At 33.3% G+C, this 27,428-nt stretch overlaps 1 protein-coding gene across 2 annotated transcripts in view; it reads left to right on the forward strand.

Moving 5' to 3' along the window:
* Positions 1–102: 102 nt before the first annotated feature.
* The window catches only part of LOC126882301 (histone-lysine N-methyltransferase SETD1), a 167,903-nt gene continuing 140,577 nt past the window's right edge, over positions 103–27,428 (forward strand). Inside the window, exons 1-5 of one of the 2 annotated variants that reach the window (XM_050647167.1) lie at positions 103–478; positions 543–782; positions 14,731–15,016; positions 25,721–26,085; positions 26,143–26,491. In XM_050647167.1, the coding sequence (XP_050503124.1) occupies positions 547–782; positions 14,731–15,016; positions 25,721–26,085; positions 26,143–26,491 (1,236 nt within the window). In that variant the 5' untranslated portion in view covers positions 103–478; positions 543–546. The remainder of the gene's footprint in view (positions 479–542; positions 783–14,730; positions 15,017–25,720; positions 26,086–26,142; positions 26,492–27,428) is intronic. The other variant, XM_050647168.1, reaches the window with a different exon arrangement.

Genomic DNA, 27,428 nt, shown 5'->3' on the forward strand with positions numbered 1-27,428 from the left:
TATATTAGTCATAGCTAACTTTCAACAAAGACCTACTTAACAACGAAAACAAACTGTTATAGATCTTTTTATGCATTAAAAAAAGTACAAATAATTGATTATATTAGTTAAAAAAAATATTTATAAAGTTTTATTTATTTATTAGGTTTAATTTTTATTGGTGGTTAGATGTCCAATGTCCCAGTCACAGGCCTCATTTTATGACTTTGCTTGCTACAAACGATGACATTTAACGAGGTTAGGTAGTACAACATAGTGCTTCTCGCTGAGTTTTTTTATTTAAAAATATCGTCGTCTAGTCCGTTCAGAAAATATTAAATTATTAATTTTATTGCTATTTATTGTAAATAAAGTCAAAGATTAAAATTATTGCATCAGTAATATGCCCGCGTATTTCATATTCGAACCAAGTTGAGTTGTAATTATTGTTTACTTCTTATTATTATTTTTAAATTGTGAATTAGAAACACTGCGACAGGTAAGTTAAAATTACAAAACTGAATATATTAATCTATAAACAACATAATTTACGTTTTTCACAGAGGTATGAATGGGACTACCATGGAAAGACATGGACATGGCCAGGCAAACCAGAAGCTTCCTAGAAACTACAAATTGATAGTAGATCCGTTAATCAAAAAGGGGGCTACGGTAAAGATATATAGGTACGATGGAGTCATACCAAATGACACTTCTTACCCCCCTGTTATACCAAGAGATCCTAGGTCCAACTTGACAAGAATATGGGCTAGATTGGAAACACTAGATCTGCCAGTTCCTAGGTAATATTATTATTGAAACTATTAATCATTAAAAAGATGATAAAGGAATACATTAGAAAGGTTCTGAAGTACACATGTTTTGACAAATAAAATGTTGAAATTTCACAAATTTTTTGACATTTCTATGTTTATATGCATTGCAACCTTTTACTTGATTTACGAACATTGGAAAACATTACAACGAGAATAATTTTATTCTTGGAGTTGACGAAACTTCATCTTCAAATGTTATATTATTGAACTGGGGCAGATAACTTATCTTGGGCAGCAATACTGAAAAAATAAGAATTATTGAAGAAAGTGTTCATAATTTTGGTTATATTCTCAAAGAAATTGAGATTATATGAATATTACATTATTTTTCACAGAAACCAATGCTAATTTTGGAAATTTAATTACTTTTGACTGACTCTAATAGTAGTAATATACATAAAAGAATGTCTAATTTTTTAATTCAGATAATTTACAACTGAAGTGAATATCGAAATGTGTCTTATTATTTCAAAGCTATTACACAGTTATTAAAATATCAAAATTATGTTTTGTTCAAGTAAACATAAATATACCTAAAAATTGAGGTTATGATGTCCTACAATTACTATTATCCAAAATTATATGTAAACAATCAGGATGTTTTAAAGCTTATGCTTAACAAAAACTGGATTTAATGCTATTGCTGATCTCTATTTTCTATTTATTCAAAACAAAGTTTTTAATGTTTTGTTTCTGCAAATAATTATTTTTTGTTTATATGTTAATAATAGTATTTTAATAAAGAAATAGTAATATTTCACTAACATTTAGAGGCATTATCTAATATTTAAAAGCTATTATATTGATTTAAAATGGTTTTTGAAAATATATTTAAAAAGTGAGGTTATAACATAATTTTGTTTTTTCATCTTATTTGTAATGTTACATTATTTAATTTGGTAAATAATAATTACATTTTATTTTTTAAGTTCATATTAAGTTATTTACACTATTTCTAATAACCATTATTATACATTTAGGAAATGCTAAAGGTGAATGAAGTAATAAATATTATGTACACTAATAATTGATATAATTCTATGTCAAGGGAATATTTGAAATATTAAGTAAAACAGTGACAAAACTGATTATAATACAATAAATTATAAAACTAAAGGACTATACAATGTTTTACCCAAAAATTTACCAAGAAAAATTGATTGTTATTGACAATCATACAATTTTAATAGTTACTGTCATAATGCTATCATGATGCAATAAAAAGATATATTTTGACATTAAAAGTTACTGTTAAAGCTGTTTCTAATAAATACAAAAATATTCAATTTTAGAAACTTCTACCACTCTTTCATAAAATATAAAATTTTGAGGTTATGTTTTCTTTTATGTTTTATGTTAACTCTGGAATGATAAACTTATTTTACCAATAAATAATTGGTAAAATATTGATTAAGTATCAAGCATTTTTAAATTTTACGGCCCATATTTTATTATTATTGCGGAATTATCTAATAATAAAATAAGAAGAAAACTCCTTATTAACCGTTAACCGGAGACGTGCAGTCTGGCAGACTGTAGCATAAACATATTTTAGAGATTATTGCGAATAACTCCACCCATCAGCATCACACTTCATATATTTCTAATACTATTGGTTGTTTATCAGTCGCAAGATGTACTATTTTGTAGGGTTATCACCTAAAAAAATACATTTTTGAAGTACAGTACAACCTGTTACATCCGGACATCCCATTTCCTGACGGTTCTGCCATCCACATCTACCGAAATCTACCGAGAAAGGCAGTCCTGCTGTTGGACAACGCACCCTCTCATCCCGACCCAAAAGAAATAAAAGATGGCGAAATAAAGTGTCATTTTTGTCCCCAAATGTGACATCCCTTTGTCAGCCTATCGATCAAGGTATTATAGAATCTATAAAACATGTCTATGGACGAAAGTTATTCACAGCGTTTATTACTGGAATGTATGAAGGAGAAAACGTTTCAGAGACTATAAAAGAAGTGGTCTTGATATCCAGATTTTTTCATATCCGGATCGGTCTGTCGCCACATTGATCCGGATATGGCAGGTTTTATTGTATTTCCTTTTTTCTGTAATGATAAATGAAAAGCCAAGCATGTTAAGTGCTTATATGAGTTACTGTTAATAATCTTTCCACTTTTAATTAGATTTTTTGATTGACTGTAGCTTATAATCAGCATATATATGTATACGGTACTAGATTAGATTAGATTATGTGAGGTTGTTAAGGCTATGGAGTCTCTCAGCACTTCGACCTATAAAGATCTTTTGTGGATACCTATACGGTACTAAATCAAAAACTAAATTTAAATAATTGATTTACGTGGTTCATCATCATCATCATCATGGTGCTACAGCCCTTAGAGGGCCTGGACCTTCTCAAGTGTTCTACGCCATTCTGTTCTGTCCCTTGCCTGCACTTTCCAGTTGCCGACTCTGATCTTCTCGGCATCTTGTTTTACCCCGTCCATCCCCCTCAACTTTGGTCTACCCCGTCTTCTCATTCCCACGGGTTGAGCTGTTAGAATCCTTTTTATCATGTTCGATTCAGGGGCTCGGGCTACATGTCCTGCCCACTGCAGGCGATTTCGCTTAATTATAGTGATTATTTCATTCATAGGAGATTCTGACCAATAGAAAGCTACAGAAATCTGAATTAAATCGATAATTTTTGATAATCTCTCGTCGTTAAGTATATTACGTCAGATGCCCTTCGTTGCCACGAAAAAATACATTCAGTGACATTAATGACAATTAATGTTTTAAAAATTATAAAAGTGATGACTTTCAATCGTCAAATATTTATAAAAACTGTGTGTTTAATGGTACTTACATAAATAAATTACAATAAAATTTTGGTTTTGAACAGTTTTATTCATGAAATAATCGCAACAAATTGCAATCGACCTCTGAAATTAATATAGAATTTTTGCTCTCGTGACACTTTGACATAATTTCACTCGCCTTCGGCTTGTGAAATTAAAAGTCTCGGGTCAAAGTGTCACTCGGGAAAAATTCAATAATTTCAGAGCTCTTGTGCAATTACTACTGATAATATCTTTTCCACCAAACGTTTGCTTGTAGATATTCTGCAGTTCAAAGTTATATATACGCCTCCATATTCCGTTCTCACAAACCACTCCGAATATCTTGCGTAGTACCTTTCTTTCAAAAATTGATAGAGCGGATTCATCTGTTTTAGTTAGAGTCCATGCCTCTGAACCATATGTGAGAATGGGGACTATCAATGTTCTATACAGCCTTATACGAGTTTTTTGAGACAGACGTTTGTTAGATAAGTACTTTGATAGACCATGATAACACCTGTTTGCAATTATTATTCGCCTTTTTATTTCCTCAGATGTGTCATTATTGGGATTAACCGATGTCCCTAGATATATGAACTCTTTGACCGCTTCGAAGTTTTGGTCATTGATGATTAGATCTGCATCAACATTTCCAGCTCTTGTGTTTGTGTTGGTCGCCATGAATTTTGTTTTATTTTGATTTATATGTAACCCCATTAGTTCTGCTGCTGCTACTAGATCGGTTAGGATTTCCGCAGTTCTCGCCCTGGTTCTTGTTATAATGTTCACGTCATCCGCAAATGCAAGAATTTGGACTGATCTATTAAATATTGTTCCTCTGCTATCTAAATTAGCGTCTCGTACAACTTTTTCTAAGGCTACATTAAAAAGCTGACACACCAACGCATCTCCCTGCCTTAACCCCTTATGTATTTCGAATGGGGTTGACGAGTCGTTTTGAATTTTTACTGCTGATAGCATCTTCGCCATTGTCACTTTTATCATAGATATGAGTTTTTTTGGAATTCCCAACTCATTCATAGCATTGTAAAGACTTGGTCTTAAGACAGTGTCATATGCCGCTTTAAAATCGACAAAAATATGGTACATATCTATGTTAAACTCTTGCGCTTTTTCGAGGATCTGTCGTAGTGTAAAGATCTGGTTAATGGTTGAACGTCCGTGCCTGAATCCTGCCTGATATTCTCCTAGAAACATTTCGGTATAGGGCTTCAATCTCTCGTGTAAAATGTTTGACAATCTGCCCTGTGATGGATGACCGAAGTTATCGTTAACGTAAAGTTATCCTGTAGTTATGTTATAACCATCGAATTGGTGTGATGTATCATACTTAACTTAACTATTTGCGTTATTTCTTGACAGTTCTTGAGTTATCTGGTCACTTTATAACGCGACGTTAAACCTCAAGTTATGAGATAACTCTGTAGTTATGCAAGGTTAGGTTCATCTTTTGACTTGTTTTTAGACAGAAATCAAGTGAATTTAGAAGCTAGTAATTTAATAATTAAGAACAGAAGGGTAATACAATTTTAAAAATTATACAAAAATCAAATCGAGCGATATAAGTTGAAATTTTATTTTAAGTACCTACTGAGCTTTCTATCCAGAGTTGCCAGATGATATTTTATAAATCCCCCACTTAGAAACTGAAATTCCCTGAAATTGAAGCTCAAATACCCCAAAGTCCCCAAATTTAAATTGTTGCCGCATTTTAATAAATTATTAGTCAAATGAAGAGAACAGTAAAGCAAAATTCATACTACAATATCAACGAGGGCCATGGAAATAATTCATAGTTCCTATTGTCTTCGATTATATGGGAGTATAATATACAGTTCTATGTACATTCGCAAATTTAATTTACCATGACCCCTTAAAATCATCCATAATTTTCCGCCCCCAAAAAATCCCACTACAATTTCTGCTTAGAAAAATTTCAATAGACGCTTTCAAATTAACCCAAAATTTTGGGAAAATACACCAACCTGGCAACCCTGTTTCTATCTACCGTTTGAAAGCAACTTAGAAACACCAAGGAACCCAAACAGCTGTTTGCTGTTCGGTCATCGGCAGTAGCCGACGACGGGTATGTTCGGAACAATCTCTCGCGCTCACTCCAACTTGTACTATTTGTACATAAGGTTCTCTTTGTTACTTCAAAATTTGTTCCTCAAAACTTATTTCTAATATAACGTTGATGATATAACTATTTCATAACTGGGAGCGATACATCACACCAAATTTTACCTATACAGTTATGAGCACGTTATTCCTGAGAGTTATCTTAACTTTAACTCAAACGTTAAACTTAACTTCGGTCATCCATCACACGACTGAATATCTTGTATGCTGTATTTAGGAGAGTTATTCCGCGGTAATTATTGCATTCCAGTTGGTTTCCCTTTTTGTGTAACGGGCATATTAAGCCTAAACTCCATTCTTCAGGCATTTGCTCCTCAGACCAAAATTTTACAAACAATTTCTCGCATCACCTTGGTGATCTGCTCTCCACCGTGCTTAAATAACTCTGCTGGGATGCCATCGCTGCCTGGAGATTTGTGGTTCCTTAGTTTTTCAATAGATATTTTCACTTCTTCTACCGAGGGGGGTTCCACGAGCTCCTCATTTCGGTATTCCAGCTCTATGTTGTTAGTAGGTTCCCCTTCCAGCAACTTTTGAAAGTGCCCTACCCATCGTAACAGGATATCATCTTTGCCCTTATTTTTTGCCTGGATTTACGTGGTTATCTCCTTAAAAAAACGGTAGTCTTCAAACGGCATGTCTCTGTTCGTGTGCTAAAATGAGGCATCTCCAGTTAAAGGTTAAAAAACAGTTTACCTACTTTGCTGTATACATTTTTTAAAATTAAGAAAAAAATTAACATTTGCAAATATTTGCGGGATGATTAGAGCTATCGAAACAATTTAATTTTAGATGAAACAATTTTAGACTGGTTTTTCTGAAGAGTTTTGAAATAGCTGATTGAAATACATACCAAGATAAGTTTTTATATTATTCTTTTTTCTGATTTAAAAGTAGGTATTCCTCTTTACTGCCTTCCCTCTTTATGAAGTACTGAATGATTTTGTGATCCTTAGCCAAAAGTGAAAAATGGCTGATTGGCTGGATCGACGCAAAAGTATGTAATGTAGTTATATTTACCTACCTTTGAAAAAAATGCGTATTAAAAGAGATACATTAAAAAAGATGTGAATTAATTTCGTAATGGTAAATTTGCATTGTAAACAGTAAAAATTCGATATTTTCTGATCAGAGTGTCCTAATGACAAAAATTTAAAGGCGAAGAGTGCTGTTTCTTATGAAGTTTTTGCATTTTTCTGCAAATGAAGTCAGTTTCTATAAAGATGTTAAATAAATTAACGTTGCATGATTTCTTTTTACGAATCTTAGGAGGTCAATAAAATTTATCACTTCCAATGACCGGACGCTATGAAATTTCCATTGTGAGAGCCTAATCTTCAAACCTATAACATGAGATTTCGAGCATCTAGGACATTTGGACGTAGCCGTTTCGGCGGGGCCATTTGGGCGTCGAGGCAAGTGGACATCAACCATTTCGGCGTCGGAATTAATTGCTAACGTTATAGGTTGCTTCTGTCAGTTCAATAATTAAAAAGTTGAATCTAGACTTTACGTTTCTAATGTTACTGTTGTTGACATGGCCACTTTAAAACACGCGATTTTTTGCTGACGATGGCATCGAAACGTTGAAAGACGATGAGAGGATTTCAGACCCGGAATCGTACTTCAGTGTCAATACATATTATTGTTGTTTGGATATATTGATTTCTCAAACCAAACAAAGGTTTCAAAGTCTCTGTGACTTGAGTAATACATATTTGAAGTATTGCAACTCGAGATACTTCTATAATTTCCAAATGAAATTATAAAAGAGTAAGTCGAAAGACTAACTACTAAATTCGATAAAGACATTTCATTTGATCTTTATGAACAGTTACTTGCTTTACTTTATACTTTATTTTAATTTATATTTGTTGAATAATTTTTGTAGGCTGGATATAAACACATAATATTATGTAAAATACGTGTAGTGTAATACAAATAAAATATTTTTTAATAGTGGTACCATTTTTTGTTTGTTTAAACAACGCTGTAGAGTGCGTAAATCGAGTTTTCTAAAACGCGCGCGTTTTAAAGTGACCATGGCAACATCAGTAACCTTAGAAACGTAAAATCTAGAGTCAACTTTTTAATTATTGAACTGACAGAAGCAACCTATAACGTTACCAATTAATTCCGACGCCGAAATGGCCGACGCCGAAACGGCTGACGTCCACTTGGCTCGACGCCTAAATGGCCCCGACGAAACGGCTGCGCCCAGATGTCCCATTCCGAAATTTCGATTTCGAGTTTTGGCAACAAATATGAGACATTTTATTTTTGTGTGAATTTGATGGCATTGGCCGAGCCAATTAGCCAGACATTTTGTTATTTTAAAAACAAACAAATTTGTTTTTTCAATCAGAGGAATTTTTTCTGTATTTCTAACTCTAAATACATAACAAACATATTACAATTATTATCTAAATAATACACTGTTTTGGTTATAAATATTTTTTTGTACATATTTATTTTTTTTGTATTTTTTTATATCTTTAATTTGCCTTTTTTTATTATTTTTTTATTATTATTTTTTATTAATTGTTTTACCCGATTCAACATCTCGGAGGTTTACATCTTAGTTTTTATTTTTTGCTTTTTTTGTTCTTTTTTTTTTGCTTTTTCTTTTCTCTTTTTTTTCTTGCTCTTTTCTTTTTTCAATTATAATATACAATAATTACTTAAATCTACAGGGTTTAAAAAAATAACAACAAAACAAACATGTTTGTTTTGTTTGCCTGCTTTGTTTTATCAAAATTACTAAAATACAGGGTAAATTTTATTGCTACAATCTATATTTACAGTTTTTGATATGTTCGTAAATTGTTTTTAATGTATTAATATCTTCAGAAAATATCAAATTGTTCAGGTAGACGGGAAGTGGAATTTTTAATATATTAAGATTATCAGTAGTAATTGCACAAGAGCTCTGAAATTATTGAATTTTTCCAGAGTGACACTTTGACAGTTTTAATTTCACGAGCCGAAGGCGAGTGAAATTATGTCAAAGTGTCACGAGAGCAAAAATTCTATATTAATTTCAGAGGTCGAGTGCAGTTTGTTGCGATTATTTCATGAATAAAACTGTTCAAAACCAAAATTTTATTGTAATTTATTTATGTAAGTACCATTAAACATATAGTTTTTATAAATATTTGACGATTGAAAGTCATCACTTTTATAATTTTTAAAACATTAATTGTCATTAATGTCACTGAATGTATTTTTTCGTAGCAACGAAGGGCATCTGACGTAATATTCTTAACGACGGGAGATTATCAAAAATTATCGATTTAATTCAGATTTCTGTAGCTTTCTATTGGTCAGAATCTCCTATGAATGAAATAATCATAAAATTTATTTATATTTACTGATTGATGTGAACATTCGACGAGAATATGTAGTAGATCACCTTCTATTCCACACTCACAGTTAGGTGACTCTGTGAGACCCAAACTGTTAATATGAAGGGGGGTAAGAGGATGATTACATCTCAATTTATTTATAACTCTTATGAAGTGGCGATTTGATACGGAATGAAACCATCTTTTAATGGGAATTTCAGGCTGTATTTTTTTGTAATTACTACCAGTTCTCGTGTTTCGATAATACCTTTACCAATTTTCTTTTTGGTGTCGTCTACTAATAATATCAATTTCCGAAATGGGTAGTAAGTTCATCTTCGCCTATTTCTAGGGCGGATTTGGCTAGCCTGTCTACTATTTCGTTACCCCTAATGCCTGCGTGTCCCTTTATCCATGATATAATGATGTTTTTTCCTAAATTTGCAATTTTATTATAAAGAGTCATAATTTCCAGTTCTATATTATGATTGAGTTGTTGGGACTTATTCTATATGAGGCATTTGAAATATGCCTAAAAAACTATTTAAACTTTAACAATACTCAAGTCACGGGTAATGCTTCCAAGAAGAAGGAATTGGATGGAATTTGTAGCTGAAGTTGTGTAATTTCGAGAAATGTACTTATACAATAGAAAAGAACATACAAAAGAACAGGTTTAAACATTTTAGATCATTTGTAATGTGAAAGTTTAAATTCAGTGTTTTTAACTGACATTCAAAATCGTCGGTCGCTTCAAACGTTATTCATTCTACACAAAAAGTGCTAATAATCATTTTTGTTCAAAATTTTCTCAGCTACGTTTCTTGCGTGAAACATTGTTTTACAGCGTACAGATTTTTGGTAAATTGATGTTCTTCGTCCCGGTTTTAGGCGGAAGCCTGGAGGTAGGAGTGGCAAACTTTTTTGCAGCTTTCCTGGAATCCCAAATTTGACTTTCTCAGCAAAATTAAGCTTGTTCGTATGATTTTTCGTCAGTATGGACGTCAATCAAGATATATATATATATATATATATATATATATATATATATATATATATATATGCGTCTTTTATTGACTATAATAAAGCATTCGACAAAGTACGACATGAACAATTAATGCATGTCCTGAAATCAAAGAAGCTGGACTACAATGACCTCAGGATTATATCGAATTTATACTATAAGCAACGAGCAAAAGTGCGTGTTAACGACCAGCTGTCAGAGGAAATTCAAATCAGATGTGGAGTGAGACAGGGATGCGTGTTGTCGCCAATTCTTTTTAATGCCTACTCGGAAGAGATCTTGAAAAAGCTCTTGAGGGTGAAACAGCTGGAATAAAGGTAAATGGAGTTTCCATTAACAACATTAGATATGCAGATGACACTGTCATCTTAGCTGAAAATATTGGGGATCTTCAGAGGCTGGTGACCAGAATAGCAGAGTTTGGACAAGAATACGGGCTAACAATGAATGTCAAGAAGACAAAGTTTATGAGAATATCGAAAACTCAAAGAAATAACGAAAATATCTTCATAAACGGATCCAATATTGAACGAGTCGACCAATATGCATACCTTGGAACAATGATCAACTCCACAGGAGATTACTTACAGGAAATCAAAATCAGAATAGAAAAGGCTAGAGCAAATTTTAACAAAATGAAAAAAGTGCTCTGCACAAGAGATTTGAAGTTGGAGCTAAGAGTTAGGTTGGCTAGGTGCTACGTTTTCTCGACTTTGTTTTATGTAATGGAAGCTTGGACCTTGAATGCTGCATCAATGAAAAAACCAGAATCATTCGAGCTGTTGGTGTGCAGAAGACTTCTGAAAATATCGTGGATAGAACACGTCACAAAGAGGTTCTGAGAAAGATGAATAAAGAAATGGAAATCCTAAATACCATCAAAACAAGAAAATTGGAATATGTCGGACATATTACACGTGGAGAGAGATACAGCTTGCTCCAATTGATTATGCAGGGAAAGATTTAAGGAAAGAGAAGCCAGGGTTGGGCTGTTTTAAAACAAGCTTTTTAAAACAACGTTTTAAAACATGTTTAAAAACACTGGAAAAAACAGTTGTGTTTTAAAACACTGTTTTAAAACATAGTTTTTTTTCGTTATTGTTTATTTAAATAACATTGTTATAAGACATTATAGAGTAAGTAGGTGCAATAACAATATTAATGCGAAGTAGAAAGTAAAACTAAAAAAAAGTAACTGACTAAACTTTATTTATGTTCAGGTAGCAAGCATACTAGTACTGGTAGACAGTGCTGAGTGCTGTAGTAACATTAACTAAACCAATACTCCTAATAAAGTTGAAAGAAAAAGAAAATTAAGAAATTAAGTAAATAATTATTGAATTACAACAGCATCTATTACACAGTCCTACATCCTGCAACTGATATGTGATACAAAAAATAAAAATAACAATGAATGTTCCTTAAAAAAATAAAAACTATAAATAATGAGCTTTTACGGTTAATAATGTAACCTTAAACATTTTTATTTAAATGTTGAAATATTGTTATTACTAGCTTAGCAACTTTGTCACTTCTTAACCTATTCCTCAATTTCGAGTGAACTAGACCATATGAAGAAAATAGACTCTCCACTCCAGCGCTGGATGCAACTACTGAAAATAATTGAGTTGTCAACTGCAACAACTCCGATGAAATCAACTGTTTTTGAGATAGCCACCATCCACCATGTTAAACTTAAATTGTCTACTGTATTTTTTGCAAACAAATATTGTTTATTAAATGGCGGTGCTAAGGCACGAAATGACAGTATTTCGGGCATCACATTTGGGTGAGAATCCAAAATAAATAACAATGCTCTATCAACTTCCACCTCAATGAGTTTCTGACCTAAGTACTGAGGGTCTAATAAATAAGCTAAATAATGCGCATCTGTTATAGCCATTTGATAACGTGCTTCTGCTTTATGAAGTTCCAACACGTTGCTACAACCGTCAGGTTGAACTTCACTTTCACTTTGGAAATAACCCAGTAAGTCCTTCCAAATGTCTGTTGCATCTGCTATGGTGCAGGTATTTCTCTGGCATTTATCCAAAGCTGTTGCAACAACTTTCAGCTTTGCGTAACACTGTATATGTTACCGTTAAAACCCGATTTCAGTTAAAACCCGAATTTACTAGGAAAAACTAGTTTTAACTAAGCGCTTTAGACAATTCTAGTTTTAACTAGTCAAAACTAGATTTGACTGCTAAATTTAGTTAAAATTAGAAATCCCGAACAAATTTCATTTTACAGTTTATACTAGTTTAAACTAGTTTTTACTGGAATTACTCATGAAGTTAAAATCATGGCGAGAAGAGACAAATACGATTTGGCGTAACAAACTAGTGTGTGCAACAGTTGATTTTTATGCATCTTTTTTATTGGTGAAATTTACCATTATTCCACTACTGTGTATTATTCACCATGAGTGATAATGTCGAAGATCAGGTTGAGAGCAGAGATATAAGAACTTGGAAAGAACCTTTTTTGGAAAAGATCTTACAAAAGGAAAAGACCGAGAAGAAAGAAAGTCACTACAGCGACTATTCAGAAATAAATAGTCGCTGTTAGGTAGATTTGATCGATATGCAATCACATGAGGATCACGGCTACAAGTTTATCATGGTTTATCAATATCATTTAACAAAATTTGTTTTGTTGAGACCATTACAAGGTAAGAGGGCGGACGAAGTCGCTTATCAATAATTAACGTATATATTCTTGACTTTTTACATTCACGCATTTTACTTTCTGATAATTGCCGAGAGTTCGGTAATGCATTTATAAATGCGGTAATGTCATACTGGCCTAAAGCGAAATTAGTTCATGGAAACCAAGGCTACAGTATAAAGAGGGACAGTAGAACCACTTTCCGAAAAATTGGAAGTAAAATCTGTAGTCGCGCATGGCGACCGCGCAATGTTGGCAGTCGCTTTTGCCCCACTCTCGCATTGCTATTCTCATAGAAACGTACGGCTTTTAACAGGGAAAATCCGCATCCATCACTGGTGAATTACCAATTGCATACTGCCGGTATTACTTCCTGAGATCAAAGCGCCGACAGAAGAGTGATTTTACTGTGGAACCTATATATACTGTGCCAAGGCACAACCAGAGTCAAGGTTCAGTAGAGCGAGCTAACCAAGACATCGAGAAAATGTAAGCAGTCTGGATGCAAGATGCAATACAATAACACGTGGTCAAAGGACTTGCGTTTTTTACGTTAACGATCTTGTCCAGTGTTTTACGTTTTAGAGAAATTATTTACAAACAACCAGAGCAGCAAATTAGTTACCGAGTTTTAGTTGAATCTAGAAATTACTGAAAAGTTTAGTAAAAACTAGTTTTGACTAAAATATGTTTAGTCTCAACTACAATTACAGTCGGAAAAATGAAAGAATACCCATGAACGAACATATAAAACACGCTGTATTTTCCTGTCACCGTGTCACACAAAAAATTGGCCAGCGCAAGTACATGTAATAATTATTATTACTTGTACTTGTCCCGGGCAATTTTCTTTGTGACACGGTGACAGGAAAATACAGCGTGTTTTATATGTTCGTTCATGGGTATTCTTTCATTTTTCCGACTGTAACTGAAATTATTTGATAGTTCTAGTTTTCACTAGTTAAAACTAGAATTGTCTAAAGCTCATAGTTAAAACTAGTTTTTCCTAGTAAATTCGGGTTTTAACTGAATTCGGGTTTTTACGGTAACATATACATTGCAACTATCCACTAGAAATTAAAATAGAACCGAAGATACCAATATGAAATTATATTATAATAAAGCAGAACTTAAAGCTTCCGACCTATCCTGAAAAACTGAATAGCGAATGTGATTTACATATCACGTGGTATAAGGAAACGGAACAGTTAAACACTCGTTGCATGTGCGCGCAGGTCGCGTTTTCGCGGGAATCCCATAGGTGTGCCAGTTGAGGTTTATGGGAATCCCGGTTAGAAATCCAGTGAAGTACGTAATTATTTTAAAACGTTTTTTTTTTGTTTTAAAACAGTGTTTTTTTGTTTTAAAACAGTGGTTTTTTTTAGATGAAAAAAAAACTGTTTTAAAACAAAAATCATTGTTTTTAAACAAAAAAAACATGTTTTTTGTTTTTTTTCTTAAAAAACCAATTTTTGTCCAACCCTGAGAGAAGCATAGGGAGACGCAGAATATCGTGGCTGCGCAACCTAAGAGAGTGGTACGGATGTACATCAAATGAACTTATCAGAGCAGCCGTCTCTAAAATACAAATAGCTATGATGATTGCCGACCTCCGCCGCGGAGATGGCACTTAAAGAACAAGAAGTATGATTTTTAGAGGTCAAATCTCTGACGACTGTATCTGAGATCATTTTGATAATGCTGTTTTCAGGATATTATCAATTTTCATTTTTTGAATATTTATCACAAACCATATTACCTCTTCATAATTTTTGATTTTTTATTTTGATATTTAATCCACTAAAAACTGTTACTTAGCTTAGCATCAATATTAGTACATTTGTAATCATTGTTACATTACTTACATATTAATCGTGCTAATGATATCAAACAATATATTTTAGGTTCAAAATCGATCAAAACTATGTTGGAGAACCTCCTACTATCGAAGTCACAATCTTTCATCTCAATGATAATATTGATACGCATTTTCTTAGGGATATGTTACAGAAATTTGGGGCAATTGAGGAACTTTTTATTTATTATCATCCCGTAACCAGTAGGCATCTAGGAATAGGTAGAGCCATATTCGAATCGGTCAAAAGTGCTAAGGCATGCGTGGAAAAACTGAACAATACCAGTGTTATGGGCAAGATATTGGAAGTTTTTCTGGATCCATTTGGAGAAAAGGTATGTACTAATATTTAACCTATAAGTCCTAGGTGTTCACCCAAAGTGACCGATACTTGAATTATCGAAGTCGATATTTGAACTCTTCGTGTAACTATGAGTAGATTGATATACAATTTCACTCATTTTTACCAAACTTTCAGTCGTAACTGTTTAAACGGAAATGAATTTAAAACCGGAACTAAAGATCAAAGTAATACACTTCGATTGATATGTCACATATATGTACTATTTCTGTGACTATAATACTATATGGCACTTGAGATAAAACTAAATGAGATATAACCAAAAGTACAAATTTGTTCCCATCTTGCTAAGGCACGTCGAATAATATATCGCATCGCTTATACTATTTTGGTGATTTTAAAATGGCACTTCCGGTTATAACTCTAAAACCGGAAGTCCGAGGTCAAATTTCTCATTCTTAATACCATTCTTGGGTTATAGCTTTCATTCGACACCTCATTTGTCATTATAACTGTATTAATAATGGAGGAGTTATATTCGCGGATTGACGGACAGACTTTCATGAAACCGGAAGTATATACTGTTATGCTCTACTTTATCTATTTTATTAGATTTATCAGAAAACTCTTATTTTGATTAATTACTTAATTATTTTAAATTACTGCTTATGTAAAACAAAACCAAATTCAAATTAAATTTTCTAATAAACTTTATTCTCAGGGCTATTTTATATTTGATGCATTACCTTTGATTTGTGGCTTCTAGTATCTCTAGTTGCTTACTCCTTCCAGGATAAAACAGGGAAATTAAACACACTCAATGTCATATAAATGTAAACTATTATTTATTTATCCAATATACCGTAAACATAAGATTTAAAAAAATACTAAAATGTAAAGGACATCGCACACATCTTATGGAAAATATAACGATCAATTCTTGTCATTGCGCCAACTCTTAATTATGATTCATTACGGCGCAAATTGCAATTAAAGTTTATCGAAATCACATTTTTGGAGTCCATAAAATGTTAGTTTACAATCATTATTGCTCTGAGTGCTATTCATAACAGCTTAAATCCCGCTGGGCCTAAGCGGATTAGTGAAACTAATCCGCTGATTTATGGAGTACCGAAAATCTGGGTATTTTAAAATATTTTTTCTCTCTCTAACTTATGTACCTACCCATTTGATTTCAGATTTATTTATATCAATTTCTGCTCTTATTTTTGAAAATAGAGAGTTGGCGCAATGATAAGATTTGATCGTTAATTTAAAACGAATCTATTGGTATAAATTTTATTGAATTTGAGTGACATTATATTTTCCATAAGATGTGTGCGATGTCCTTTGTTGCAACTATTTCTCATCTAATAAATCAAGCTTTAATTCTGATATCTCCTTTGTTTTAACAAAAAAAAATTATTTAAATAAATCGTTAGAAAATTAATAAAATATCTTTTTCTCCTTTTGAATTGATTACTTATCTCTTCTTTAAATTTTGGAATGACTAAATTATGCTATAGAAATGCTCAATATAAAAATAAACAAATATGGTGTGGATATAAAACAAACTCTCCGTTTCACAAAAATTCTGACTAACCTTTTTGTTTCTTCTTTACTTCTTCCTGGATTGCGCAGCCTTCGATTCTCTTACACTTGCTCCTAGGATGTAGCGAAAAGTCCTTCTCGTCCAAACTGCTTCACCAACAAACAAACAACGGGACTCGCTCGAAATCTGTATTCAGTTTTCTCACTGCTCGATATCTTGTGCAAATTAATACCCACCGGCTACTCGTTCTAGACAGAACACAGGAATCTCCTCGGACACAAGGAAAATTAACTTCTCGACTCGGTCAACGATTTCGTTTCACCACGATCTGCTCGCAAAGGCCAATTTCACCACTTTACACCGACTTCTCACTTTTTAAAAACTGGACTGTTCTCTCCAGATATTAATTACACAATGACCATTTTTTCTCTCCTCAAAATCAGACTCAACATTCTCATCCCTTCCATCAATCTTTCTCCACCAATCACAAAAAACCTCTGTACCCAAAACTTCCATATTTTCATTTCTTAAGAACCAATTTATTTTGTATACAAACTTTCCGTTTGTTAAAATTCTAGGAGATACCAAATTACTTTCATTGTTTCCAAATGCTAAACAAAAACCTTATATTCTAAACTCAATAAATGTTTCTCCTTCCACGAATCATTTACAAAAGTCCTATTGTCGATCACAAAACGAAATAAAATGTACTTTCCAATATTACCGCACCATTGTCTCTTAGTCCGTTCAAAAAACCCATTAACGAAACCCCTTAACGATTTCACCTTCCGCGAAAACACTGTTTACTAACTAAATTAGAAAATATACAATTTTTGGTCGTATACAGGGCGAAGAAAATCTATGATCTCGTGGTCTCTGATATAAATTTATTTTCTGAATTTTTCCAAAAAACAATTATACAACAATACATACCTATTCTCGTCGTGTAGTATATATTGCTTATATAACGAGCGATCCACAATTATTGGGATCAAAGCTAGCCGTGCAAAAAATTACGTATGTTGTGTTTTAATCTGAATTTATATCATTGGTTTTTCAATGAATTTTGATTAATATTATAAAACATAAAAAATCAGTTAAAACCAGACCTTTAATCGAATATAAAAAGAATTGACAAAATTATAAGTAACAATAATAAATAAAATCAAACAAGATCTCTACATAACCTAACTTTTCTTGTTAAGTTGACGTACACCGCAAAGTTGAAGTAAACTGGAAAGTATATCTGAATTAAGAATAGACATGCACTGTATAGCTATCTCTGTCGTTCAGAGCCACCTATGGTGACAATAATTTTGGATCACACGTTACTTTATTGCATATATAGATAGATATTAATATAACGCTTGTAGTATTTCGGCGACTTTAAAACAGTAGATATTTCCGGTTGCATTTCTAGAACCGGAAGTCCTAGTTCAAATTTTTCATCTTTAGTACCATCCTTGGGTTATAGGTTAGGGTGGTGCGAAAAAAGTCAAGTTGATAATTCCGTGTCGCTATAGTGCGGTAAAGTTGCGATTGGTAATTACAAGAAAAACAAAAAAAGAATTATTCAAATCGGACTTTATCTTCCGATCCCGCAACGGGCCTAAAGATTATGAAAAAAATGAAATATTACCTTTTTTTCAAAATTTTTTATATAAACTCCATCTACGTTTTATTTATCGCTATAGTAAAATTTATTTACAGTTTGCATGGTTGGGTAATAAAAAAAATAGTTTTACGCATTTAACGAATATCTTCCGATCCCGCAAGGTCAATCAAAATCTATAAAAAATTGAAATTTTTGATGATTTTGATAAATTAAAAAACATTTAGTTATCTCATTTTTCTGTTACATTGTGAAGCTCTTCACTTGTTTAGATATTGTATGACAATATTTAAACAACCCAGAACTCACAACGAGGTGGTGGTTGCACTTGTAGGTCCACTCACACCCTTCTCTCCCACCAACCAATGAGTGTGTGTTTTTTGCATTATTTACATATATGTACATTTTTTTATCTTTCTTATCTGTTTGTGTCCAGCTTTTAAACGCCAACTTTTTATTGTGATTTGGGGGCAATAAAATCTGGCAGCATGGACCTTGATTTAAATGTTGCCCTGATGAATCCATCTCTTGATTGGGACCCACATACATTAGACATTAGACGATGCTTCCAATAATGTGACCAACTCTACGCACCGCTCGTCAGCTTGCGTGTAGCAGGGATAGTTTTGTACATTCCAGTCTGGCATGTCTCCCGATGTAATGCAATAACTTATATCTTCATTTGAAACTCTTCGAAGAAGTGATGGAGAAGATAGTTTTGCAACATTCCAGTCTATTATTTTAGTTTAGTTCTGTGCTTCAAAATTTCAAATAGTAGGGAGAAAGGAAACACATTAGAGAGCTAGGGCTGAGTAGAGCGTTAAACGCAGGACAGACTAAAGCTAAGGGCTAAAGTGCTAGAGTATTAGAAATTTCCTTCCTCCTACTTATTTTTGAAGCACAGGAATACACTGAAATAATGGACTGGAATGTAGCGAAACTATCTTCTCCACCAGTTTTTCGCAGAGTTTCAAATGAAGATGTAAGTTTCTGCATTACATCATGCCAGACTGGAATGTACAAAACCATCCATGCCACCTGCGGCAAGCTGTCGAGCGGTGCAGAAAGTTGGTCACGTTGGTTGCATCGTCTAATGTATGTGGGTCGTGGATCCCAATCAAGAGATGGATTCATCAGGGCAACACTTGGATCAAGGTAAACGCTGCCAGATTTTACCACCAAATCACAATACAAAGTTTGCGTTTAAAAACTGGACACAAACAGACCAAAAAGAAATGTACTATTGTAAATAATGTAAAAAACACACACTTTTTGGTTGGTTGGAGAGAAGGGTGTGAGTGGACCTAGAAGTGCAACCACCACCTCGTTCTGAGTTCTGAGTTGTTTAAATATTGCCATACAATATCTAAAGAAGCGAAGAGCTTCACAATATAACAGAAAAATGAGATAACTAAATATTTTTTAATTCATTAAAATCATCAAAAATTTAAAATTTTTATAGATTTTGATTGACTTTGCGGAATCAGAAGATATTCCTTATATGCGTAAAACTATTTTTTTTATTACTCAACCATACAAACTGTAAATAAATTTTACTATAGCGATAAATAAAACCTACATGGAGGGTAAATAAAATTTTTTGAAAAAAAGTCAAATTTCATAATCTTTAGGCCCGTTGCGGGATCGGAAGATAAAGTCCGATTTGAATAGTTCTTTTTTGTTTTTCTTGTAATTACCAATCGTAACTTTTCCGCACTATAGCGATACGAAATTATCAACTTGACTTTTTTCGCACCACCCTATTATAGGCTTTCATTTGACACCTCATTTTGTCATTCTACCTGGAGTTGTGTTTACGGACAGACGGAGGTAGATAATTCAACGTTTTCAGATTTTTTCAAGATTGGGTGAAAACAATAAATAAATGTGTTTCCTGTTCCATATTTTTGTTTTATGATTATTCTTATAAGCTGATTCTGATTCGCAGTAAAGCCATGCTTTCACGGACTGTATGGCAAGTGGCGCATAGCACGGCAAGCATTTTAGTACATTCTTTCACGGTTTTTGCTGTAAATTTTAAACAACCGCTTGGATTGACATGAAATTTGGCATACGCATAGCTAACATGTCAAAGAAAAAAAGTGATATGGTCCCGATGTGTGCTTTTGCCCTGGGGGTGAGTTTCACCCCATCTCGGGGGTGAAAAAATGTATGTCCAAGATAAGTCCCGAAATGGATAAACTGACTAATTTTAAGCAACTTTTGTTCTATCGAGTTTTTTTACCAAATCAACACTTTTCGAGTTATTTGCAAGTGAATATGTTCATTTTTCAACAAAATAACCACGTTTTTACACGGTTTTCGCAAATAACTCAAAACGTAAGCATTTTGTCGAAAAAAATATTCTTAGCAAAACTATAGCCTATAAAAAGGTAAAAAAAAAATAAATGGTGTATATATTAGGTCTCTATACCTAGCAAAAGCAGAGTTATAGCTAATGAAAAATAGGTTCATAGTCGAAAAATTCCAAATAGAATAATTCAATGTGGAATATCCAAATAATGAAGCATTCTTGTGGAAAACACATTACAACTTTTTTAAAGTGTTTAAAAAAGCTTTATTTCTGTTTCTAGAAAAAAATTTCTAGCATCAAATGTAAGCAACTTACGCTCAAAAAAAGTTGGTACCTTTTGTTTTGGCAAAAAAAAATCAAGAAGATCACCCCCCAATTATCAACTTAAATGAAATTAATCGTTACCGCTTCACAAGTTACTTTACTTATGTTGTGTTTATATGATCTGTAAGTTTTATCGATTCAAATAGCTTATTTTTGAAAAAATTTGGCTTTAAAGTAAAATTTTTAAAAATTTTAATTTTGAAAAAAATGCTTTTTTTTAAAATAACTTTAAAATGTGTTAGAGATAACAAAAATCTTAAAAAATAAAAACATCGGCTTTACTTTTCTGAATATTTTGTATTTTTTTGTTTTTCTGTAAGACAAAAATTGGTTAAGATTCGGTGTTTCTAAATTTGCATACACTCGTGATCGAGACTCGTTCAAGCCCTTTTAACTACAGCTCTTTCAAAAATAAGGACTTTGAACCGATGAAACGTATAGATCATATGATCAATACATACGTGAGTAAAAAACTTGTGAAGTGGTAACAATTAAGTTCATTTGAAATGCTAATTAGGAGGTGATTTTCCCGATTTCTTACCAAAAAAAGGGACCAACTTTATTTTGAACGTAACTTGTTTACTTTTGATGCTAAAAATTTTTTTTAAAAAACAAAAATAAGTTTTTTTTAAACACTTTAAAAAAGTTAAAATGAGTTTTCCCCAAAAAAGTGCCGAATTTGACGAATATGAACCTATTTTTCATTAGCTATAACTCTGCTTCTACTAGGTATAGTGACCTAAAATATACACCATGTTTTTCACTTTTTTACGTGCTATATTTTTGATAAGGAATTTTTTTCGATCAAATACTTACTTTTTGAGTTCTTTGCGAAAAACCGTCTGAAAACGTGGTTATTTTGTAGAAAAATTAACATATTCACTCGCAAATAACTCGAAAAGTATTAACTTAGTAAAAAAACTTTATAGAACAAAAGGTGCTTAGAATTAGTCATTTTATCCATTTCTGGACTTATTACGAACATATATTTTTCATTATTTTTCATATTGAAACTCACCCCTAGGGCAAAAGCACACATCGGCACAATATCACTTTTTTTCTTTGACTTGTTAGATATGTGAATGCCAAATTTAATGTCAATCCAAGCGGTTCTTTAAAGTTTAGAGGTTTTGCAATATTTTACCTTTAAAGAATGTACTATATGTATTGTTTTTATTATTTATGAAAGTAGATTATTATTACCTGCTATAATAGATTCGCATCTTTAGAAATTAATTTAATTCGAACATAGTAAAAAAAACGATAATTTGGCAACATGAAGACATACATCTTCAGTGGCATTTACGTGAAAGTAGTTCAGCAACCAGTAGCCCGCTTGATACAGTTTATCCCAAACGCTTCTTTCAGTGCGTCATAGTTTGTCGAATTCGCTCTAACGCATTAAGCTCGAAGTGACAGAAAGAAACGTACGTCCGTGATTGTCATACGGTATTATACATTGAACTTCGAAAATTATGTATTTTTACAATACTCAAGTAGATAACCAATCCATGATGCGAATAAATATAATTTGAAACAAAAGTAATCTATCGTGACAGTACTTTCACAGTGTTAACGGGTAAAATGACAATTGTAATTCTAGGTTAGAAATTTGTCAACAATGTAAATATAAATATTTTTATGTCATTGGTATATTCGGACATTGTGTAGTGAAATTGTATTCTATATTTATTTACATTTTCCTCAAAATATTTTAAATATTAATATTCTTGCAAATATTTATATAAATATTAATATTCGTATTTATGTAAACATAAAGTGCAGGTGCGTTCGCAGAGGCTGTCGGCGACTAGTCAGTGATAAATTATGAGAAAATCGCATGCGCACTTTAAAATAACATACAGTCGGAATATATAATCTTTCATTTTTCCGACTGTAAATAATACCGTTAATAGATAAATATACAAAATATATTTACTATTAATTAATATTAATAATTAGTTAATAATATAAATAATATTATTTCAGATTTAGCCATACGGCTCACACTTCCTCTAAGGGGAAAATTGACTCATCCCAGATACCTATGGTATCAAAAGGATTGAGCTCTGGTGGGACTCTTTCCGTGTTATCGAGCCCTAGGTGACTTGGTATGCTGGAGTTTCTCCCAGAAATTTTCGTACGCATCTGGCCGTCGCGAGTAGTACAGCTTTCTACATGGTCTTATAAAGGTGTTCATTTAGACCCAGCTTTTTATGTTTTCGAGGAGGTTCTTCGAAATGACTCCAGTAGTAGACATAATAATAGGTATCGTCTGGGTACTTTGCATTCTCCATTGTCTTCGTATTTGAATTTCCAGATCTCTGAACTTAGCGATCTTTTCAGTAAATTTATTACGTAGATTATTGTCTGTCTTGTTAATTTATTAACTAGTACGAGATCTGGTCTATTATGTGCCACTGTTTGGTCTGTGAGCACAGTGCGGTCCCAGTATAGCTTGTAGTTGCCATCCTCAAGCATACTCTCAGGGGCGTATTGATAATACGGGAGATGGTCCGTTTGGAGAAGTCCCAGCTTGATAGCTATCTCTTGATGAAGGATTTTTCCCACTGCGTCATGCCGTTCCTTGTATTCAGTTGCAGCAAATGCCTGGCAGCCCCCTGTAAGATGTTGGATGGTTTCTTGGGCTTGACATCCATATCGGCATCTGTCGTTTTGAACCTAGGGTCTTTGATGATATATTTCAGGTAATTTCTGGTTGGTATAACCTGATCCTGAATGGCCAGTAATGAACCCTCCGTTTCAGGGAACATCTTTCCTGATGTCCTGATGTCGTTCGACGCTATATTGTCGACATAGTCTTGGCTGACCTCATTGGGATGTCGCCCGGGAAGAGGTTAACCCATCCAGGTGCGCATTTTTTTGTCTTTAGTGAGGTGGTTTATGCGCATTTCTCTTTCCCTCAGTTCCCTCAAAATAAGTTCTTAAATTAGCAATTTGTTTATCTAATTGCTCACCTATATCCATAAGTCCTCTTCCTCCTAGATTCCGTGGTAATGTCGTCCTTTCTACTGCACTTTTAGGATGGTGTTTTTGTGCCTTTGTGAGGTGTGTTCGTACTTTTCGCTGAAGATTTTCTATATCTGTTTTTGTCCACTTAACAATACCAAATGAATAGCTAAGTGCGAAACAAGTGTAGGTGCTTAGTGCCTTAAACAAATTTTTACTGTTAAGCTGTGAACGAAGCAGCTGTTTTATCCTTCGTATAAACTCAGTAGTTATCTCAGTTATCATTTGCTTATGGTCAATTTTCCGCGCCTGCTTTACTCCAAGATATTTGTATATATCGTTTTCACCCATGGCCTCGATGTTCTGGCCATTTTGCATATCGAATCCACCGGGCTGTACCTTTCCTCTGACTATATTCAAAACACGGCACTTGTCTAGGCCGAACTGCATACTAATATCATTAGAGAATGTTTCTACTGTTTTTAGCATCTGTTCTAGATTGTCTCGAGTAGAAGCCATTAATTTCAAATCATCCATATACAACAGATGATTAAGCTTCGCTACTACAGTATTGTTGTTTTTAATGCTAAAACCTGAGTCAGTGGAGTTTAATAGCTGTGATAGAGGGTTCATAGCCAAACAGAACCACAATGCACTCAGCGAGTCTCCTTGAAACAGGCCCCGGCTGATTGCGATATTTTCGGTTTCGATATTGTTTTCTCCAGGTATTTGGAGGTGAATTTTAGTCTTCCAACTTGTCATTATATGCCTTAAAAAGTCACTATGTTATCATCGACTTTGTATATTCTTAATATATCTATAAGCCATTCATGCGGCACTGAATCAAAGGCTTTTTTGTAGTCAATAAATGCAGTAAAGATGTTCCTTTTTTTGGTGAATGCCTGGTTAGAAATGACTGAGTCGATGATAAATTGTTCTTTACAACCCATAGAACCCTTAGCGCATCCTTTCTGTTAAGGCTTTATGATATTGTTTAGAGCACAGTGTTGGTAGATACGCCGGGTTATACAGGATGTGACCAATTTATACAAAGTTGGAAGACAAGTAATTGGGCGGTACTTGGCTGGATCTTGGGTGTTATTTTGATCCTTCGGTATTAAATAAGTGGTTCCCTGAGTTAGAAATGATGGTATACCCTGTGGGAGTTTTTTGTCTGATGTTATATATTATTATAATATTATTATTAGATAAATGTACAATAAATATACAATAACTAATTATTAATATTAATTAATAATAAATATACCTTGTATATTTATCTATTACCGGTATTATTTATATTAGGTGACTGTCAGGGTTGTGAGGTTGAGTTGTCAGGGCTCTGCAAATGCACTTATAAATATTCTGACAACTACTGTCAGATTTAACTAAAATGTCATGCAGCGATTCGCGATCTTCTTAATATCTCATATGACGTCAAAATTACTCACGCACTGAAAAAAGGGTTTGGGATAAACTGTATTATTTGATTTTTATAATATATTTTTTTGAAAACCTTTTGTTGGCTAACTGCGTGGAGCGGAGTTGAAATAAATTACATGTAATTTATATGTTCTCTCTAATTTCGAATCTATCTGTATTTAAATGTTGAATGGGTTGCATATGCGAGTTCATTTTTAATGAAGTAAAAGACAGACATAGTCGCAATCATTTATTGTATACTCCCGACGACCGGTTTCTCTCTCTATAATATTGCTCTTGAAGATGCTCTGCATATTATAGAGAGCTAAACCGGTCGTCGGGAGTATAGAATAGATGATTGCGAGTACATCTGTCTTTTACTTCATTTTATCTGTATTTGTTTTGACTCTTTTATATTTCCATGAATTTCATTTTATATCATTTTTCTACTCTATTGCTATTCATTTCAGTTATTTTGAAAGTTTATCGAAGGATCTATTAAACTGCTTAAATATACGTTGTTGAGATATATTTTATATTTTAGTGCAAAGAAAAATATGAAGGATTTACTACTGAAAAGAAGCCACCCCAACTTCCATCGACTACAGAAACTACACCAAAAACCGAAGAAAAAACAAAAGTTGATGGAGATAAACCGTACGACCCAGCAGATGACGATTTTGATGAGCCCTTTAAAAAGGTTAAAGACAAAGACGTAGATAACAAACTGAGAGACAGGGATATTGAGAGAAGTATAGATAGAGAGAGGGATAAGGATAGGTATAGCGGAGGAAGAAGTTATCGTGGAGGAGATTTCCCTACTCCTAGTAGCACTGATATGGGTTATACTACCGGTCAAAGTTCAGAATTTTCTACAAGTTTTGGATCAGCAGGAACAACTCCGTTAAAGTAAGTTTTTTAATTATTGAAATCAACTGTTTAACTGTTTAACTGTTTTATTTCTAGTTTTGACTACCATGCAACTATACAGCCTCCTCCACTACCTAATCACTTTCCCTTTGCCCCATCTTACCATCCGATTCCCGCGCCCCCACCTACAGTTTGGCCAACTCCAGTCCCTACGTCTCAGTGGTCACAGGACAGTTGGGACAGATCTCCGGCAAAACTACCCCCAGGAGCTTCTCTTAACAAATGGTCGAGCTCCAGTAACGAGAAACACCACCACAGCAAGAACAAGGAGAGAGATTATAGAGACAGGGATCGCGATAGAGATAAGGAAAAGGACAGGGATAGGGACAGGAAGAGAGATGGGGTGAAGAGGAACCACAAAGAAAACGAAAGGGAGAAAGATAGGGTAAGTATTTTATAAGCAATCCTCTAAACCAGTGGTGGGCAAACTTTTTCTAGTAAGGGCCACAAAATGTTTTTGTTCTATTACCGAGGGCCGCAATATTTTTTACCTCAATATGCTCGACTTTTTACTAATTTTGTTTATGGTGGGGGGGGGGGGGAGTCAACGGTGGTATATTTCTACAGACACCTCAAAATAAATGTAATTTGCAGTAGATATTAGGTTTGTTCTAGTATCAGTTTCAAACGGTTTGTAACCATCAGCGAATAGTGGACCAGCGCGAGTAGAGGGGATAGCACTGGTAACTATATTATGTTCTCTCACTGACCAACTGTTTGCTGACGGTTTCTGACTAGTTTGACTGTTTGCTAGAACAAACCTATTAAAACTTGTCATTGGATCATATTTTAAATAAAAAATTCAAGAATATTTTATTAGCTTATGACTTTCTTGAGATAATGCTGTCGAGTTTTTTGTTTTAACGATTTTTGAGTTTTTGGTGTACCTACTTAAAAGTCAAAATAACAAATTTTTTTGTAAACAGGTTGAAAATCAACATATTGTTAAACAAAAAAAAAATATCTCGACAGCGTTATCTCACGAACTGTCTAAAGAAAATATATGAAAAATTTCAGGTGGATCTGTCAAGTAGCTTTCTAGTTAAAATGTCCACCACCTTTGAAAAAGAAATTTTAAGAAAAACGCGTTTAAAGTTTTGACAACTTTTATTTTCAATTCCTTTTTTGTCCGTCAAATCGTAAAGTGATGAATACCGGAATATGTTTTTGACTCGTCGTTTAAATAAAAATAGACAAAATTATAAATTTGAAAAAATCTTAGATTCCCTTCATTGTTTTTGTTTTTGTTTTGTTTGAAAGAATTAAATAACCAAAAAAAATATTCATGAAACACATTATCTATTATTTCCAAACTCTTTTAA

Source organism: Diabrotica virgifera, chromosome 3 (assembly GCF_917563875.1).
Source record: "Diabrotica virgifera virgifera chromosome 3, PGI_DIABVI_V3a".
In the NCBI taxonomy this organism is placed as follows: Eukaryota; Metazoa; Arthropoda; class Insecta; order Coleoptera; family Chrysomelidae; genus Diabrotica; species Diabrotica virgifera.